This window comes from Mobula birostris, chromosome 2 (genome assembly GCF_030028105.1).
Source record: "Mobula birostris isolate sMobBir1 chromosome 2, sMobBir1.hap1, whole genome shotgun sequence".
In the NCBI taxonomy this organism is placed as follows: domain Eukaryota; kingdom Metazoa; phylum Chordata; class Chondrichthyes; order Myliobatiformes; family Myliobatidae; genus Mobula; species Mobula birostris.
This window is the reverse complement of record NC_092371.1, coordinates 88138672-88158795: the sequence shown is the minus strand read 5'-3', so window position 1 is coordinate 88158795 and position 20124 is coordinate 88138672. Positions and strand designations below refer to the sequence as shown.

General features: G+C 47.5%; 1 protein-coding gene across 7 annotated transcripts in view; it reads right to left on the bottom strand.

Annotated features, from left to right (window-relative positions):
* The window catches only part of LOC140188363 (DENN domain-containing protein 3-like), a 180098-nt gene that overhangs the window by 139318 nt on the left and 20656 nt on the right, over nucleotides 1-20124 (bottom strand). For 5 of the 7 annotated variants that reach the window (XM_072244564.1, XM_072244590.1, XM_072244574.1 and 2 more), the window contains exons 2-4: nucleotides 9607-9712; nucleotides 7816-7958; nucleotides 1530-1767 (exon numbers count right to left, since the gene is read on the bottom strand). In XM_072244564.1, coding sequence (XP_072100665.1) covers nucleotides 1530-1767; nucleotides 7816-7958; nucleotides 9607-9712 — 487 coding nt within the window. Of the gene's footprint in view, nucleotides 1-1529; nucleotides 1768-7815; nucleotides 7959-9606; nucleotides 9713-20124 lie in introns of those variants that run through there. The other 2 variants (XM_072244606.1, XM_072244601.1) reach the window with 2 other exon arrangements.

The window sequence follows — 20124 nt, the reverse complement described above, 5'->3', positions numbered from 1 at the left end:
TGGCCTGACAAGCATGGATAATGGAGAGGGCCTTCATCCTGTCCACCCCTTCCTTGGGTCGGCCTACGTACAGGACAAGCCATTCCCACCACCTGTTGGCGCCAGCAGACCGTGGGGCTGTGTTAATGCTGGGCCAATTTCAAAAGGGACATGTTCAAAGTAGGGCTGATGGGTGTGAGGTTTAGTGATCTGACAGAGGTGTATAAAGTCAGGAGGAGTGTAGGTGGGGTAAATACACACAGACCTTTTCCCCAGGGAAAGGGAATCAAAAATTAGAGGGCATACGTTTAAGATGAGGGGTTAAAGATTGACAAGGGACGCAAGGGACAGCTTTTCCATTCTGAGGGTGGTTCGTTTAGACCAGGGGTTCCAACCTGGGCCCACGGACCCTCGGTTTATGGTAGGGGGTCCATGTTATAAAAAAGGTTGAGAACTCTTGATTTAGAGGGATTTGGGGAAAATGTGAGCAAAAGGGATAACTTAGATGGGAACTTTGGTTGACATGGAGCAGATGGGCTGAAGGGCCTGTGAATGTTGTTTTATCCTATGACACCCATTCCTTTAATGCACAACACTCTGAGGGGAAGGAGACTGAGGGAAGGTGGGTGAGGTGCAGCAAACAGCTAATTAATATAGGCCAAGCCCCTCTGACTGCTTCCTGCAACCCCCAGACCCCCATTCGTCCTGTCCTATATAACCATATAACAATTACAGCACGGAAACAGGCCATCACGGAAACAAGACTAGGTGAACTCTTACTCTCACCTAGTCCCACCGATCTGCACTCAGCCCATAACCCTCCATTCCTTCCCTGTCCATATAGCTGTCCAATTTAACTTTAAATGACAACATCGAACCTGCCTCAACCACTTCTGCTGGAAGCTCATTCCACACAGCTATCATTCTCTGAGTAAAGAAGTTCTCCCTCATGTTACCCCTAAACTTTTGCCCTTTAACTCTCAACTCATGTCCTCTTGTTTGAATCTCCCCCTCTTTCAACGGAAAAAGCCTATCCGTGTTAACTCTATCTATCCCCCTCATAATTTTAAATACTACACCTCTATCAAGTACCCCCTCAACCTTCTACGTTCCAAAGAATAAAGACCTAACTTGTTCAACCTTTCTTTGTAACTTAGGTGATGAAACCCAGGTAACATTCTAGTAAATCTTCTCTGTACTCTCTCTATTTTGTTGACAGCTTTCCTATAATTCGGTGACCAAAACTGTACACAATACTCCAAATTTGGCCTCATCAACGCCTTGTACAATTTCAACATTACATCTCAACTCCTATATTCAATGCTCTGATTTATAAAGGCCAGCATACCAAAAGTTTTCTTCACCACCCTATCCACATGAGATTCCACCTTCAGGGAACTATGCACTATTATTCCTAGATCCCTCTGTTCTACTGAATTCTTCAATGCCCTACCGTTTACCATGCATGTCCTACTTTGATTATTTTGAGTCCTCTGCACTCTGCCTGCCCATCCCATTTGACCTAGACCGATGGTTCTGAACTCCCTCACCTGGGAAACACAGCTCTGGCAGCCCACACAGGTCGATTCTCCTTGGAATTCTGAGGTGCTTCTTCGGGAGTTCCACGCTGCTGAAAGGTTGGCCTGATGGGAGATCTGGCCCAGTGGTACCCCCTGTATTGTTCCTGCAGGTCTCGGAACCGGACTGAGTGCTGATGAAGGGTGGTGTGTGAATGGACAGCACCTCAGGTGACGCATCAGAGGCTTCAGAGCCATTGTGTTGTATATCCTTCAAAAGATAAAACATCAGGAAGTAAGAAACCATAGTTTGTGGCAGAACATGTCAATTCAACAATACGGCACGGAGCACTCTTCTGGCCCTTTGAGCAGTGCTGTCCCAGCAGCCCCCAACACTCTGTTTAACCCTAACCTAATCACCGGACAATTCACAATAACCAGTACCTACCCAGTACGTCTGTGGCCAGTGGGAGGAAACCAGGGCACCCTTTCCATGGGGAGGGTGCCCTGGACTGAACTCTGAACTCTGACATCCTGAGCTGGAACAGCATCGTGCTAACCACTATGCCACCATGTTAGTCTTGTCGAGGCCAGGAGAGGCACAAGAAGAGACCTCGGCAGGTAGGACAGGAAGACTCAAGGAGAGACCTTGGCAGATGGGGCAGGAAGACTCGAGGAGAGGCCTCAGCAGGCAGGACAGGCAGACTCAGAAAAAGTTCAAGAGAGCCAAAGTCTTGAGGAAGGGTCAGCCAAGCAAAGCCAAAGCCAGCTGAGAGTCTGAGATGAGCCACGGGCACAGGCTGGAGGAGGGAACACAAGGCTTCAAGGAAACAGGAATTGCAAGGACTTGCACAGCCACAGCATGGTGAAGAGAACAAGGATACTGGCAGATGGAAGGAGAAAGCAAGTCCCACCATTGCTGAGAAAATTGTGATTGCTCTGTTCTAAAGCCTGATAATAGGAATATGAAATATTGGAGATGTTTTATTCCCTGGGATCAAGAGAGCAAACTTCAGTAGAAACGATGATTATCGGGAAGAGGTGATAGAACAAGTGAAACTGTTCCATCTCTCCTCACTGACCCCGAGTCCAGATCCCGAGCACGGACCCATCCTCCCTGGACTACCTGTACTTTCCCACTGCTGGCTGGGAACTCCGCAGAGCTGGGAACACCTCTGTACCAGAGGTTCCTGGTGTGTGGAATAGTAAACTCATAGCAGGGAACACTGAGTTCCCATTTCTGCAACACAGCAGAGACAGATGGTGGAGATGAGTGCGCACTGGAGAAATAAAGTGGGGGGGCCTACCAGGCACTGAAAATCTGCAACACAGCAGAGACAGATGGTGGGGATGAGTGCGCACTGGAGAAATAAAGTGGGGGGGCCTACCAGGCACTGAAAATCTGCAGCACAGCAGAGACAGATGGTGGGGATGAGTGCGCACTGGAGAAGTAAAGTGGGGGGGCCTACCAGGCACTGAAAATCTGCAACACAGCAGAGACAGATGGTGGGGATGAGTGCGCACTGGAGAAGTAAAGTGGGGGGGCCTACCAGGCACTGAAAATCTGCAACACAGCAGAGACAGATGGTGGGGATGAGTGCGCACTGGAGAAGTAAAGTGGGGGAGCCTACCAGGCACTGAAAATCTGCAGCAGTCTCAACCGGCCTGAGCCTCAAATTGTAGGCTCAAGTGAGCTGAAAACTAAAACTCTACAAGCTGTAGGCTAGCATGAACTAGAGTGAACTCACGTCTGTTTACTAGCCGAGCGATAGCTTCATAAAACTCCAGGATAGGAGCTTCCTATTGTGGACATCAGATAAACAAGGAACTGCACACAACTGACATTGAGGCTCAGCAGTGAAGGCTGACACCACAGACGGCTTACCTCACTCTATGTACACACTGCGTAGGCGGGGTAGAGATGGTGGAGCAAAAGGTAGATAAGAAACGGCGTAAGAATAACGACAGCCATGGATTGGAGAGCATTCATTCCAGCTCACGCAACTCCCATTTTTATCAGCTTGTAACAAGGAGACAGTGTGTTCTGAAGGTGAGGCTCAGACTGTGTGTGAATTCTTTCTGTCCACACTGGAAGCTGGGACCCCCACCCACCCCATCCACCATGGTGAGACAGCAATCACGGACCATGAATGACTGGATAAGCTGCTCTTAACCAGAAGTGGCAGGGTTGGAGTCATGGAAACATAGAAAACCTACATCATAATACAGGCCCTTTGGCCCACAAAGCTGTGCCAAACATGTCCTTACCTGAGATATTACCTAGGGTTACCCATAGCCCTCTATTTTTCTGAGCTCCAAATACCTATCCAGGAGTCTCTTAAAAGACCCTATTGTATCCATCTCCACCACTGTTGCCGGAAGCCCATTCCATGCACTCACCACTCTCTGCATAAAAAACTTACCCCAATATCTGTTTTGTACCTACTTCCAAGCACATTAAAACTGTTCCCTCTCGTGCTAGCAATTTCATCCCTGGGAAAAAGCCTCTGAATATCCACATGATCAATGCCTCTCATCATCTTTCCACCTTTACAAGTTACATCTCATCCTTCATCGTTCCAAGGAGAAAAGGCCGAGTTCACTCAACCTATTCTCATAAGGCATGCTCCCCAATCCAGGCAACATCCTTGTAAATCTCCTCTGCACCCTTTCTATGGTTTCCACTTCCTTCCTGTAGTGAGGCGAAAAGAACTGAGCACAATACTCCAAGTGGGGTTTGACCAGGTCCCTACATAGCTGCAACATTACCTCTCAGCCTCCTAAACTCAATCCCACGATTGATGAAGGCCAATGCACCAAATGCTTTCTTAACCACAGAGTCAACCTGCATAGCAGCTTTGAGTGTCCTATGGACTCGGACCCCAAGATCCCTCTGATCTTCCACACTGCCAAGATTCTTACCATTAATACTATAGTCTGTCAAAATATTTGACCTACCAAAATGAACCACCTCACACTTATCTGAGTTGAACTCCATCTGCCACTTCTCAGCCTATCAATGTCCCACTGTAACCTCTGATAGCCCTCCACACTGTCCACAACACCTCCAACCTTTGTGTCATCAGCAAATTTACTAACCCATCCCTCCATTTCTTCATCCAGGTCATTTATAAAAATTATGAAGAGTAGAGGTCCCAGAACAGATTCCTGAGGCACACCACTGGTGACCGACCTCCATGCAGAATATGACCCATCTACAACCACTCTTTGCCTTCTGTGGACAAGCCAGTTCTGGATCCACAAAGCAATGTCCCCTTGGATCCCATGCCTCCTTACTTTCTCAATAAGCCTTGCGTGGGGTACTTTGTCAAATGCCTTGCTGAAATCCATAACACTACATCTACTGCTCTACCATTAATGTGTTTAGTCACATCCTCAAAAAATTCAATCAGGCTCATAAGGCACAACCTGCCTTTCACAAAGTCATGCTGACTATTCCTAATCATACTATACCTCTCCAAATGTTCAAAAATCCTGCCTCTCAGGATCTTCTCCATCAACTTACCAACCACTAAAGTAAGACCTACTGCTCTATAATTTCCTGGGCTATCTCTACTCCCTTTCTTGAATAATGGAACAACATCCGCAACCCTCCAATCCTCTGGAACCTCTCCAGTCCCCATTGATGATGCAAAGATCATCGCCAGAGGCTCAGCAATCTCCTCCCTTGCCTTCCACAGTAGTCTGGGGTACATCTTGTCTGGTCCCAGTGACTTATCCAACTTGATGCTTTCCAAAAGCTCCTGCACATCCTCTTCCTTAATATCTAAGCTCTTAAGCTTTTCAGTCTGCTGTAAGTCATCCTTCCAATCGCCAAGATCCTTTTCCACAGTGATTACTGAAGCAAAGTACTCATTAAGTACCTCTGCTGTCTCCTCCAGTTCCATACACACTTTTCCACTGTCACACTTGATTGGTCCCATTTTCTCACGTCTTATCCTCTGGCTCTTCACATACTTGTAGATGGCCTTGGAGTTTTCCTTAATCCTGTCTGCCAAGGCCTTCTCATGGCCCCTTCTAGCTCTCTTAATTTTTTTCTTGAGCTCCTTCCTGCTAGCCTTATAACCTTCTAGCTTTCTATCATTACCTAGCTTTTTGAACCTTTCGTAAGCTCTTCTTTTCTCCTTGACTAGATTTACAACAGCCTTTGTACACCATGATTCCTGTACCCTACCATCCTTTCCCTGTCTCATTGGAACGTATCTATGCAGAACTCCATGCAAATATCCCCTGAACATTTGCCACATTTCTTCCGTAGATTTCTCTAAGAACATCTGTTTCCAATTTATGCTTCCAAGTTCCTGCCTGATAGCCTCATATTTCCCTCTTACTCCAATTAAACGCTTTCCTAACTTGTCTGTTCTTATCCCTCTCCAATGCTATGGTAAAGGAGATAGAATTGTGATCACTATCTCCAAAATGCTCTCCCCCTGAGAGACCTGACACCTGACCAGGTTCATTTCCCAATACCAGATCAAGTACAGCCTCTCGTCTTGTAGGCTTATCTACATATTGTGTCAAGAAACCTTCCTGAACACACCTAACAAACTCCACCCCATCTAAACTCCTCGCTCTAGGGGCATGCCAATCAACATTTGAGAAATTAAAATCTCCCACCACAACAACCCTGCTATTGTTACACCTTTCCAGAATCTGTCTCCCTATCTGCTCCTCAATGTCCCTGTTACTATTGGGTGGTCTATAAAAAACACCCAGTGGAGTTATTGACCCCTTCTTGTTCCTAACTTCCATCCACAGAGACTCCATAGACAATCCCTCCATGTCTTCCTCCTTTTCTGCAGCCGTGACACTATCTCTGATCAACAGTACCACGCCCCCACCTCTTTTGCCTCCCTCCCTGTCCTTTCTGAAACATCTAAAACCCGGCACTTTAAGTAACCATTTCTGTCCCTGAGCCATCCAATGTAATGGCCACATCATCATAGCTCCAAGTACTGATCCATGCTCTAAGCTCATCCACTTTGTTCATAATACTCTTTGCATTAAAATAAACACATCTCAAACCATTGGTCTGAGTGCGTCCTTTCTCTATCACCTGCCTATCCCCCCTCTCGCACTGTCTCCAAGCTTTCTCTATTTGTGAGCCAACCGCCTCTTCCTCCGTCTCTTCAGTTTGGTTCCCAGCCCCCAGCAATCCTAGTTTAAACTCTCCCCAGTAGCCTTAGCAAACCTCCCCGCCAGGATATTGGTCCCCCTGGGATTCAAGTGCAACCCGTCCTTTTTGTACAGGTCACTCCTGCCCCAAAAGGGGTCCCAATGATCCAGAAATTTGAATCCCTGCCCCCTGCACGTCACTCTATTCCTATACTCACTGTCACGTGGCACAGGCTGTAATCCCGAGATGACTACCTACGTGGTCTTGCTTCTCAATTTCCTTCCTAACTTCCTGTAGTCTGCTTTCAGGATCTCCTCCCTTTTCTTGCCTATGTCATTGGTACCAATATGTACCACCAACTCTGGCTGTTCACCTTCCCACTTCAGGATATTATGGATACAATCAGAAACATCCCGGACCCTGGCACCTGGGAGGCAAACTACCATCTGTGCTTCTTTCCTGCATCCACAGAATTGCCTGTCTGACCCCCTAACTATAGAGTCCCCTATTACTGCTGCCTTCTTCCTTTCCCTACCCTTCTGAGCCACAGGGCCAGACTCTGTGCCAGAGGCGTGGCCTCTGTTGCTTCCCCCGGTCCTGCAGAAACTGGAGGTTCCACACCCCCAACTCCTCGGGGTAGAAAGGCAACATCCCAGGGCGCAACACTATCTCAACAGCCGAGGGGAGGCCCCATGGTGAAACATTGCCCCGGTCAGGAATGGCTTCCTGTTTACACTGACACAGGAAGAACAACCACAACTGAGTCCAACCACTCCATCCAAAGCCATTCAACCCCCCTCCCCCCCAGAAGGCAGCACCCACTGTCTGTGCATCACCTCCAGCACCCAGGGGTGAGGTAGAGTGATGGAGGGGGAGGGGTAAGTTAGAACAATAGAGGGAGGGGAGAGGGTGAGTTGGAGGGATGGAGGGAGGGTGGGGTAGAGAGAGGGGAGGGGTGAGGTGGAGGTATGGAGGGAGGGTGGGGTAGAGAGAGGGGAGGGGTGAGGTGGAGGGCTGGAGGGAGGGTGGGGTAAAGAGAGGGGAGGGGTGAGGTGGAGGGATGGAGGGAGGGTGGGGTAGAGAGAGGGGAGGGGTGAGGTGGAGGTTGAGGGGGTAGTGAGTGGGAGGGGAGGTGGGGTGTGTTCTGGTCCATCTGTGAGAGACCCCGATGACAGACCCTACCTGCACCATCTGTCGGAGAGCCTGTGGCCGCAGCCCGACCACGAGGCATGTGTCGAGCAGTCGGTGGCTGTGCAGCCGGGCGCCAGCATCTCCTGCCACCAGCTCACTCGCCTCTGTCATCCTCCTGAATGTCTGTGCCGTAGCTGGAGACAGGAAGGGAGACCGATCAGTGTTCACCCTGACCCAGAGTGACCCCAACCACCTCTCCGGGTCAGTCCTGGGCTGTGGGTCCCAGCACCCCACCACCTCAGGATGCCAGTTAGAAAGTTGGACAGTACCACGATGCTCACACGGTAGAGGACAGACAGGACGTCTCTACAATGGGTCGTCAAAACTGTCCAACACATCACCCGCACCAGACTATCCACTATCAAAGGCATACTGTTTATACAGAAAGGTGCCAGAAGGGGCCAGTAACATCATGAAGGATCCCACCCACCCTGCTCATGGACTGTCTGTCCCACTCCCATCAGGGAGGAGGCTATGTAGCATCGACGCCAGGACCACCAGACTCAAAAACAGTCACTTTCCCCCAAGCAGTGAGGTTGATCAACACCTCCACCCATTAACCCTCCCCTTCACACCCCCAACCACCACTACTTTATCACGTCCTGTCAGTCGCCTTATGTACAGTCTGGTGTCACCTTATGGACATACAATCAATTTATATAGCTTTCTTATGTATTTATATTTATCGTTTTTTTAAAATTATTATTGTGTTCATTATTGGTGGTGTTTTTATGCTGCTTTGGATCCGGAGTGACAATGATTTTGTTTTCCTTTAGACTTGTGTACTGGAAATGACATTAAACAATCTCAAATCTGGAATTCAGGCTGATCTCATGTCATCCCATCCTCGCTGTCTCTTCAGAAACAAGAGAGATTCTGCACATGCTGGAAATCCAGAGCAACACGCACACAATGCTGGAGGAGCTCAGCAGGCCAGGTGGCAGCTATGGAAAAGAGTACAGTCACGTTTCGGTCCGAGACCCTTCGGCAGCCCTGCATTAGCCCTGGGTTGGGCTGGGAGTCACTCCCTACAGGAGGCTGCAACGGGCCGGAGGTTGCTCCCAACAGGAGACCATTTCTCAGTGGATGAAGGCCCCACACAAGGACTGAGTTCGAGCTGTCGCTCTCCTCGATGCTGATGAAAGATGTTTTCAAAATTCCAAGACATATGTGATTATCAGTCTGGACTATGTTTTCTTCCTTGTTGCCGACTGGGGGATTGGTGATATGTAATGAAGGAGGGTTTGGGTGTTTGATATTATTGTTGCTGTTTTTTTTTGCTTGGGAGGGGCTTGGGGGATAGGGGTGCGATGGCGATGTTTCAGCTGCTGTGTCCGGCTCTGGCTGGGCCATCTGTTTTAGTGTGAGGGAGAGGTTGGGGGTCTGGGGTCTTGTTTCTTTTTCTTTTTCGTGGGGGGAGGCTAAATGACTTCCATGGTTTTTCTGTATTCTATGGCTATCTGTAGAAGATGAATCTCAGAGTGGTATTCTGCGCACATACTTTGATAATAAAATGAAGCTATGAACCTGTGAAGTTTGCGGACAATTCAACAACAGTTAGAGGGGCAGGTAGTATTGAAGAAGGAGAGAGGCTACAGAAGGATTTAGACAGATTAGCGGAATGGGCAAAGAAGTGACAGATAGAATATATTGTACAGAAGAGAATGGTTATGCACTTAACGAGGGGTGATTGATAAGTTCGTGGCCTAAGGTAGAAGGAGTCAATTTTAGAAAACCTAACACATTTATTTTTCAACATAGTCCCCTCCTACATGTACACACTTAGTCCAGTGGTCGTGGAGCATACAGATCCCTTCGTTGTAGAAGTCGGCGTCTTGGATCTCCAGAAAGCACTCCACAGCGGGGGGGTGATTGATAAGTTCGTGGCCTAAGGTAGAAGGAGATGAGTTATTAACTTCAAACTTTCTGCATTTTCACTCAAAGAGTTGAACTGCATGTGCATGTAACGAGAGCTGTATAACTCATCTCCTTCTACCTTAGGCCACGAACTTACCAATCACCCATCTGTGGACACTTTCTGGAGGTCCAAGATTCGTATGCTCCACGACCGCTGGACTAAGTGTGTACATGTAGGAGGGGATGATGTTGAAAAATAAATGTGCTAGGTTTTCTAAAATTGACTCCTTCTAACTTAGGCCATGAATTTATCAATCGCCCTTCGTCGGTAGAAGAAACAAAGGCGTGGACTATTTTCCAAATGAGAAGTGAATTCAGAAACCGGAGGTGCAGAGGGATTTGGGAGTCCTCATGCAATATTCCCTAAAGGTTAACTTGCAGGTTAGTCAGTGGTGAGAAAGACAAATGTGATTATAACATTCATTTCGGGAGTATGAGAATACCACAGCAAGGATACAGCGCTCAAACTTTATAAGGCATTAGTCAGGCCACACTCGGAGTATTATGAGCAGTTTTGAGTCCTCATCGAAGAAAGGATTTGCTAGCATTGGAAAGGGTTTAGAGGAAGTTCACAAGAATGATCCAAGGAATGAAGAGGTTAACATATGAGGAGTGCTTGATGGCTCAGGGCCTGTGCTTGCTGGAATTTAGAAGAATGGGGGGGGGGGGGCGGAAATCTCATTGAATCTTTGAAATCTAGTGAATATCCTAAGGCCTAGATAGAGTAGATGTGGAGAGGATGTTTCCAGTGGTGGGTGAGTCTAGGACCAGAGGGAACAGCCTCAGAATAGAGGGTCGTCCATTTAGAACAGAGATCAGGAGGAATTTCTTTACCCAGAGAGTGCTGAATTGCCACAGATGGCTGAGGAGGCTAAGTCATTGAGTATATTTAAAGCAGGGGTTAATAGGTTCTTAATGAATCGTGGTGTCAAAGGCTACGGGGAGGAAGTGGGAGAATGGGGATGACAGGGATAATAAAAGGGGGAAATGCCTAATTCGGGTCTGTTGAACACTGGGGCCAGGATGGCAAGGATTAACACTTTAGGTTTTGGCTGGTTATTCCTGACATTTCCTGTTCCCACTTCAGAGACTGTGGCTGTGACCACTTCCCCTCCACCCTCACAGAGTGTAACCCTGTCTCCCAACACGAGCCAAGCCTGGTTCAGGGAGTGGCCTAGCTCTATTGAGAAAATGTCTGTGAGCTGGGACGTGTGTGTGTGTGTGTGTGTGTGTGTGTGTGTGTGTGTGTGTGTGTGTGTGTGAGAGAGTGAGTGTGAGAGTGTGAGTGTGTGTGTACGTACAGCAATGAAAAGTGATCTGCAGTCCCATAGCAGAGGCATGGCAGCGTTTCAAAATTCTGCAGTGCTTCCTTCCTCGGTCCCCAGTGGTGATCAGACACCTGACAGGAGGAGGAACTTCCAGAGCATCTGTATCCTTAGTGACTAGCACCTCACAGCCTCGCACAAGACACATGCAGCCAGAATTAACAAGCAAATGATTTGTTAGTCTTCAGTCAAACGGATTTTCAGTTCAGTGATATTGGCTGACAGCAGTGGATATTGCAAAGGCCACGGGCCCAGACAATGTCCCAGTTCTGCCACTGAAGGCGTGCAACAGAACCAGCTGTGCCTCCAGCCAAGGTGTTCCCGTACAGGCACATAGAGCTTAGAAAAATAGAGGGCTATGGGTAACCTGAGGTAATGTCTAAAGTAAGTACATGTTCAGCACAGCATTGTGGGCCGAAGGGCCTGTATCGTGCTGTAGGTTTTCTATGTATCTACCTGACAAAGGTGGAAAATTGCACATGTACATCCTGCTCACTGACACAGGACCAAAGAGGGGATAACTTCACTGACCCCAACACTGAACCTATGCGCTCTTCACCTCACATCCTCAATATTAATTGCTTATTTATTTATTATCATTTTGTTCATTTCCTTATATCTACTGTGAATGCCCCAAGAAAAAGAATTTTGGGGTCTTATATGCTGATTATAAGCACTTTGCTAATAAAATTACTTTGAACCTCTGAACTCTGAATCCAATCTGGCTAATCACTAGCAGTCCCAAACAGTGTGCTCTCCATCAGAGGAGGGTGATGGGAGCTGACAGCAACGGTTTCACTCAATAATGCTCACCTTAACTACTCAGATCCATTTTCATTCTTTCTCTCACTCTCCCCCCGCCCCCGCATCTTCACTGGTAATCTGGTCACCCATGACCAGTTTGGGCTCCCAAGCCTTCGTCCAAACACGGACCGACAGATTGAACTCTGGACGTTAGGAGAGCGTGACGCAATGGAGGGGAATAAAACGTGCATGTTTCGGGCCGAGACACTTCATCCACACTCACAATAAACAAACAAACAGTGCAGGAAAGCAACAGTGAGGTAATGTTCATTGTCCATTCAGAAATCGGATGGCAGAGGGGAAGAAGCTGTTTCTGAATTGTTGAGTGCGTGTCTTCACAGGTTTCTGTAGCATCATTGAGGAGAGGGCATGTCTTGGGTGGAGAGGCTACGTAGTGATGGATGCCAGCTTCTCGAGCCAGCTTTTGAAGATGTCCTCGATGATCATAGAGTCTTAGAGAAATACAGCACAGAAGCAGGCCTTTTGGCCCATCTACCCCATCCCAAAGCCATTTAAACTACCTACTCCCAATGGAAACATAGTCCTCCATACCCCTACCATCCACGTACTACCCAAACTTCTCTTAAACATTGAAATCGAGCTCACATGCACCACTTGTGCTGGCATCTCATTCCACACTCTCACAACCCTCTGAGTGAAGAAGTTTCTCCTCATGTCCCCTTAAACTTCTTACCTTTCACTCTCAACCCATGACCTCTGGTTGTAGTCCCACCCAACCTCAGTGAAAAATGCCTGCTTTCATTTACCTTATCTATACCCCTCATAATTTTGTATACCGCTATCAAATTTCCTCTCAATCTTCCACATTCTAAAGAATACAGTCCTAACTATTTCAATCTTTCCTTATAACTCAGGTCCACTTGACCCGGCAACATTCTTGTAATTTTTTTCTGCACTCTTTCAACCTTATTTACGTCTTTCCTGTAGGTAGGTGCGACCAAAACTGCACACAATACTCCAAATTAGGCCTCACCAACGTCTTATACAACTTCAACATAACAGCCCATCTCCTGTACTCAATACATTGATTTATGAAAGCCAATGTGCCAAAAGCTTTCTTTACTACCCTATTTACCTGTGACAGCACTTTCAATGAAATATGGACCTGTATTCCGAGATCCCTTTGTTCTACCACACTCCTCAGTGCCCTTCTGTCACTGCATAAGACCTACCCTGCTTGGTCCTACTAAGGTGCAACACCTCACACTTGTCAGCATTAAATTCCATCTGCCATTTTTCCAGTTGGTCCAGATCCCTCTGCAAGCCATGATTGTCTTCCTCGCTGGTCCAGATCCCTCTGCAAGCCATGATAGCCTTCCTCGCTATCCAGTCTTGGTGGGGGGGGGGTGGACTGCCCATGATGAAGCTGGCTGAGTCTACAACCCTCTACATCCTCCTGTGATACTGTGTTTTGGAGGCTCCCTTGTAAGGACTGCAGACCATAGAACCATAGAACCATAGAACATTACAGCACAGAAACAGGCCTTTTGGTCCTTCTTGGCTGTGCCGAACCATTTTCTGCCTAGTTCCACTGACCTGCACCTGGACCATATCCCTCCATATCCCTCTCATCCATGTACCTGTCCAAGTTTTTCTTAAATGTTAAAAGTGAGCCCGCATTTACCACTTTATCTGGCAGTTCATTCCACACTCCCACCACTCTCTGTGTGAAGAAGCCCCCCCTAATGTTCCCTTTAAACTTTTCCCCCCTCACCCTTAACCCATGTCCTCTGGTTCTTTTCTCCCCTTGCCTCAGTGGAAAAAGCCTGCTTACATTCACTCTATCTATACCCATCATAATTTTATATACATCTATCAAATCTCTCCTCATTCTTCTACGCTCCAGGGAATAAAGTCCTAACCTATTCAACCTTTCTCTGTAACTGAGTTTTTCAAGTCCCGGCAACATCCTTGTAAACCTTCTCTGCACTCTTTCAACCTTATTAATATCCTTCCTGTAATTTGGTGACCAAAACTGAACACAATACTCCAAATTTGGCCTCACCAATGTCTTATACAACCTCACCATAACATTCCAAATCTAATACTCAATACTTTGACTTATAAAGGCCAATGTACCAAAAGCTCTCTTTACGACCCTATCTACCTGTGACATCACTTCTAGGGAATTTTGTATCTGTATTCCCAGATCCCTCTGGTCTATTGCACTCCTCAGTGCCTTACCATTTACCCTATATGTTCTACCTTGGTTTGTCCTTCCAAAGTGCAATATCACACACTTGTCTGTATTAAACTCCATCTGCCATTTTTCAGCCCATTTTTCCAGCTGGTCCAAATCCCTCTGCAAGCTTACCAGTGGAACATTGGCTCCTGGTGTGGGGAGGGGAGCATGAAGCACTCTACCAACCACCACAGGACTGACACTGGTACTCAGAGACCCCGGGCAAGAGGTGCCACAGGACTGACACTGGTACTCATTGACCCCAGGCAAGAAGTGCCACAGGAGTGACACTGCTACTTAGAGACCCCGGGCAAGAGGTGCCACAGGAATGACACTGGTACTCAGAGACCCCAGGCAAGAGGTGCCACAGGACTGACACTGGTACTCATTGACCCCAGGCAAGAAGTGCCACAGGAGTGACACTGGTACTCAGAGACCCCGGGCAAGAGGTGCCACAGGACTGACACTGGTACTCATTGACCCCAGGCAAGAAGTGCCACAGGAGTGACACTGGTACTCAGAGACTCCGGGCAAGAGGTGCCACAGGAGTGACACTGGTACTCATTGACCCCGGGCAAGAGGTGCCACAGGAGTGACACTGGTACTCATAGACCCCGGGCAAGAGGTGCCACAGAAATGCCACTGGTACTCAGAGACCTTGGGCAAGTGGTGCCACAGGACTGACACTGGTACTCATTGACCCCAGGCAAGAGGTACCACAGGAGTGTCACTGGTACTCAGAGACCCCGGGCAAGAGGTACCACAGGAGTGACACTGGTACTCAGAGACCTCGGGCAAGAGGTGCCCAGGAGCGACACTGGTACTCAGAGACCCCGGGAAAGAGGTGCCACAGGACTGACACTGGTACTTAGAGACCCCGGGCAAGAAGTGCCACAGGAGTGACACTGGTACTCAGAGACCCCGGGCAAGAGGTGCCACCTCTCAGGGGGTCTCTCCCAGGACCCACCCACCAGCTGTGATGAGCTGGTCCTCTGATTGGTCAGCTCCATCCAGCAATGCAGGCCATTGGCAGGAGAATTGGCTGGTGCCAGAGTGAGGATCTGAGGGCACAGTGCAACCCCAGACATGGAATGAAGATTGGACCTTAACCCGAAGATGGTCTTATTGTGTGCGAGGGTCACTGACAAAACAGGCTTATGGTGCGATGCCTGTCGGTGAGTCTAGGACCAAAGGACACAGCTTCAGAATAGAGGGATGACCATTTATAATGGAGTTGAGGAGGAATTTCTTCAGCCAGAGGGTGGTGAATCTGTGGAATTCATTGCCTGGGGAGGGCCAATTCACTAAAGTGGATGTTGTTAGGTCTTTAATTAGTTATGGTGTCAAAGGTTACAGAGAGAAGGCAGGAGAATGGGGTTGAGGGGGAAAATAAATCAGCAGGTCAGGCAGCATCTGTGGAGGTGAATAAAGCTGAGACAGGAAGGGAGCATCAGGAAGGGGGCAGAAACCAGAATACGAGAGTTGGTGGGGGTGGGGGTGGTGGGAGCTCGGCCATGGACTACCAAGCCTCCTGCAAAAGGAAGAAGGTTAGACGTGGGGCTAGCAACCACATCAAATAAAATCTCAGAGCTACAGGAACACCACGGGTCTCATTCCCGGGAGAGGAAGGATCTCCGAAGACGGGCTACACCTGGGAATAATGTGAATGACTGGCCCAGGACAGAGGACTCCAGCGAGCCACTCTCTGCAGCCTGTGCCCCAGTAGGGTGATGGGCTTCAGAAGGGGGTGAGAGGGAAGGAGTACACGCTGCACGTACCGGATTACTGAGTTTTTGCTTTGGTTTGTGTGGTCCTCTAATCCAAATCATTGACACTAATTGTGAAAAGGAGGAGGGGCACTGATTCCTGGTCCTTGTCTCCCATCCCGAAAACACCCCATTACCCCCCCTGTTTCCCATCTGTGAGCCCATCAGGTGGCCTGGGAGACATGTTGCCCCGAGACTCACGTGCTTGTGTTGAACAACACTTTGTGTGGCACACTTCTGCAAATCTAAAGGTCCCACATCCACTGCAATCCCCCATCCTTTCTGCACATGACAGCCTTCAAAGACTCTGATAGACCTGTCAAATGCGATTTCTCGGTGATAAATTCAATCGACTGCACCCTGTACGTATATTATGCAGCTGACATTTACTACATTCTTATCACTAGTTAAATCTCTACCCCTCAGCACTGTCGTGCTCTGTGACCTGTAGCTCCCCAATCTCTCTTTCCTTTCCCATTCAGTTTACATTTGCCTCCTCGTGCAGTTGTTCCAGAATCCAGGGAATCTGGAAAGTGTCAACTAAGCATCTGGCATCTCCACAGCTATCCTTCAAAGACCCGGGACACAAGCCACGGGTCCTGGCAATTCACCACCTTTCAACCCCTCTTCATTTCTCCAGTGAGGATGACAGGTGACTTAACAGAGGTGCACGAATGATGAAAGGTATAGATTGGGTTAACTCCACCATAGACGGTTGGCTACAAATGGAGGATGGTTGGGAAAGGGGCTAGCAACTCTATCCCATAAAATTCCAGAGCTACAGAAACACCAACGCAAGCTCCAAGGACCTCATCCCTGGGAGGAGAAGGATATGAAGTCACAGGGTCTATCAACCTTCCATCGACCCAGGACACAGGACTCTGGTGAGCTGTCAGTGGTCTATGTCCCAACAGGGGTCAAAGAAGCACAGAGACATAGACTATAGCACAGAAATCGGATCTTTGACCCACCTAATCTGTACTGAACCATTAATCTGCCTCGTCCCATCAACATGCACTTCAGCCATAACCATCCATATTCCTTCCATCACGTACCTATCCAAATTTATCATCACTGTTGAAATTACCCCTGCATCCAGCACGCACTGGCAGCTCCTTCCACACTCTCACCAATTTCTGAGTGAGGAAGTTTCCCCTCATGTTCCCCTTAAACATTTCACCTTTCACTCTTAACCCATGATCTCTAGTTGCAGTCTCACCCAAACTTAGTGGAAAAAGCCTGCTTGCATTTACCTTATCTATATCCCTCAATTTTGTATACCTCTATCAAATCTCTTCTCTATCTTCTACATTCCAGGGATAAAGTCCTAACCTATTAAACCTTTTCCTATAAGTCAGGTCTTCAAGTCCTGGCAACATCCTTGTAAATTTCCTCTGTACTCTTTCAACTTTGTTCACATCTTTCCTGTAGGTAGGTGAACAAAACTGCACACGATACTCCAAACTAGGCCTCACTAATGTCTTATACAATTTCAACATAACATCCCATCTCCTGTACTCAATATGTTGGTCTATGAAGGCCAATGTGCCAAAAGCTTTCTTTATGAACCTATCTACTTGTGGCACCACTTTCAATGAAATATGTATCTATATTCCCAGGCCCCTCTATTCTACCACACTCCTCGGTGCCCTGCAAGTCACTATACAAGATCGACCTGGGTTGGTCCAACCAAACTCCAACACTTGCACTTGTTTGCATTTAATTCCATCTGTCATTTTTCAGCCTATCTCACCAGCTGGTCTAGATCCCTCTTCAAGCCATGATAGTCTTCCTTGCTGTCCACTGTACCCCCAGTCCTGGTGTCATCAGCAAAACTGCTGATCTGGTAAACTGCATTATCATCCAGATCGTTAATATCGATGACAAACAACGGACCCAACACTGATCCCTGTGGCACACCACCAGTCACAGGCTTCCAGTCAGAGAGACAACCATCTATTACCACTGCCTGGCTTCTCATACAAAGCTAATGTCCAATCCAATTTAGTACCTTATCTTGAATGCCAAGTGACTAAATCTCCTTGACCAAGCTCCCATACAGAACCTTCTCAAATGCCTTACTAAAGTCCATGTAGACAACACCCACTGCCTTGCCTTCATCCATTTTCTTGGTAACTTCCTCAAAAAACTCTGTAAGATGGATGGATACGACTTGCGCACACAGAGCCATGTTGACTATCCCTAATCAGTCCACGTCTATCCAAATACTTATATATTCAGTCTCCTAGAACAAGGGTCCTCGCCCTTTTTAGCACCGCAGACTGGTTTAATATTGACGATATCCTTGTGGACTGGCCGACCGGGGGGGGGGGGGGGGGGGGCAGGGAGGAGGGGGGCGGGGTGTTCAAGTTCAATAGTGTGTGACAGGGAATGAAGAAAGGTGCAGCTGACTCATATCGCCAAATCATATCATTTCCTCACGGCCGGTAGCACATGCTTTGCGGCCTGGTGGTTGGAGACCACTGCTTAGAATACCTTCCAATAACTTTCCCACTACTGATGTCAGGCTTATCAGTCTATAATTTCCTGGCCTTTTCTTAGAGCCCTTCTTAAACAACAGAACAACATTAGCTAGCACTTCAGCCTTGGCTAAAGATGATTTAAATATCGCTGCTCGGGTTCTTGCAGTTTATGTACTGCCTCCCACAGGGTCCAAGGGAACAACTTTTCAGGCTCTGGGGATTTCTCCACCCTAATTTGCCTCAAGACAGCAAACACCTCCTCCTCTGTAATCTGTACAGACTCCATGAAGTCTACGTAACTACGTAACTTGAAACTTTCAAGACAGATTTGACAATTTTTTTCCTATACAGCTCTTTGACAGTATAGGAACCCAGTCAATATGTATATGTCGATATATCCCAGTTAATATCACCTACTGTCATAACTTTTTGTTTCTTGCAACAGTCTGTGATGTTCTATAAATTTGTTCCTCTCAATCTTGCAGACTATTGGGTGGTCTGTAATATAGCCCCAATGACATAGTCATACCTTTCTTATAGCTCAGTTCCACCTATAAACCCTGACTAGACGAGTTCCCCAGTCTGACCTGACGGAGCACTGCAGTGACATTTTCCCTGACTAGTAATGCAACATACCATACAGGAAACTTGTCCTTGCCGACAGAACCTCCTGTCTGTTCCCCAACCAACGAATCCCCAATCACCTCTTCTCCCTCCTTCCCTTCTGAGCCACAGGAATGGGCTTGAGAAGAAGATAGATTGAACAGATAGGCAGAGACTTTTTCAAAGGCCAGGAATGGCTAATATGAAAGGGCATCATTTTAATGTGATTGTGGGAGGGGGTGTGAGAGGTAGGTTTTTTTACACAGCGACTTTTGGGTGCGTGGAATGCGCTGCCAGGTACGGTAGAAGAGGCAGATACATTAGGGACATTTAAGAGGCTCTTAGACAGGCCCATGGATGACAGAAAAATGGTGGTTTATGTGGGAGAGATGGGTTAGATTGATCTTACAGCTTGGCACATCGTGGTGCAGAGGGCCTATACTGTGCTGTTCTGTGTTCCAAAGCTACTTCCCTTCCATTTCTGAATGGACCACGAACCCGTGAATACCTCAGTATTCCTCTTTTTCCAATATTTGTTTACTGGTGATAGAAAAGTGGAGGTCTATGTGGGAGGCAAGGGTTAAATTGATCATCGAGGAGGTTAAATGGTCAGCACAGATTTGTGGGCTGAAAGGCTTGTACTGTGCTATATTCTGTGTTCTGTCTTTAAACTGAGGGTTAATTCCTGTCACCTCCTCGTTCACTGACACTATCTCATTTACAGGAAGTTGGTGCCTTAGGTGAAGACAGACACAGTGTTTCTTTCATTTCCATGTTCCCCGATACATTCCATTTTGTTTCTGTCTATAAGTGACACACATTAAACTTCTACGAGATATTTTAGAAGCTGGTCTTCCAACTCTTTCTCTTCAATGCTTCAGTGAATTGTGAAGCTGTGCTGCTGTCTCTCCCAGCACTCAACACCACATCCTTTGACTTAATACAGTCCTTAACTTCACTCATTCGCCAAGTCTGTATCACCTTTCCTGTAGTGGGCTTGTGCTGCACGCACACACAGTTGTCACAGATAGCAATTCTTTAAATGCAACCCATTGCCTTCCAGCCTTCACACCTTGTCATGCCGACTCCCAATCCAGCACAACTGGTCCATGTTTCACAGCTTTCCTTGTTTGAACTAAATAACTTTTCAGTCTTAATCTAAAATTCTATCCATTATAACTTGACTTCTCCAAAGGCTC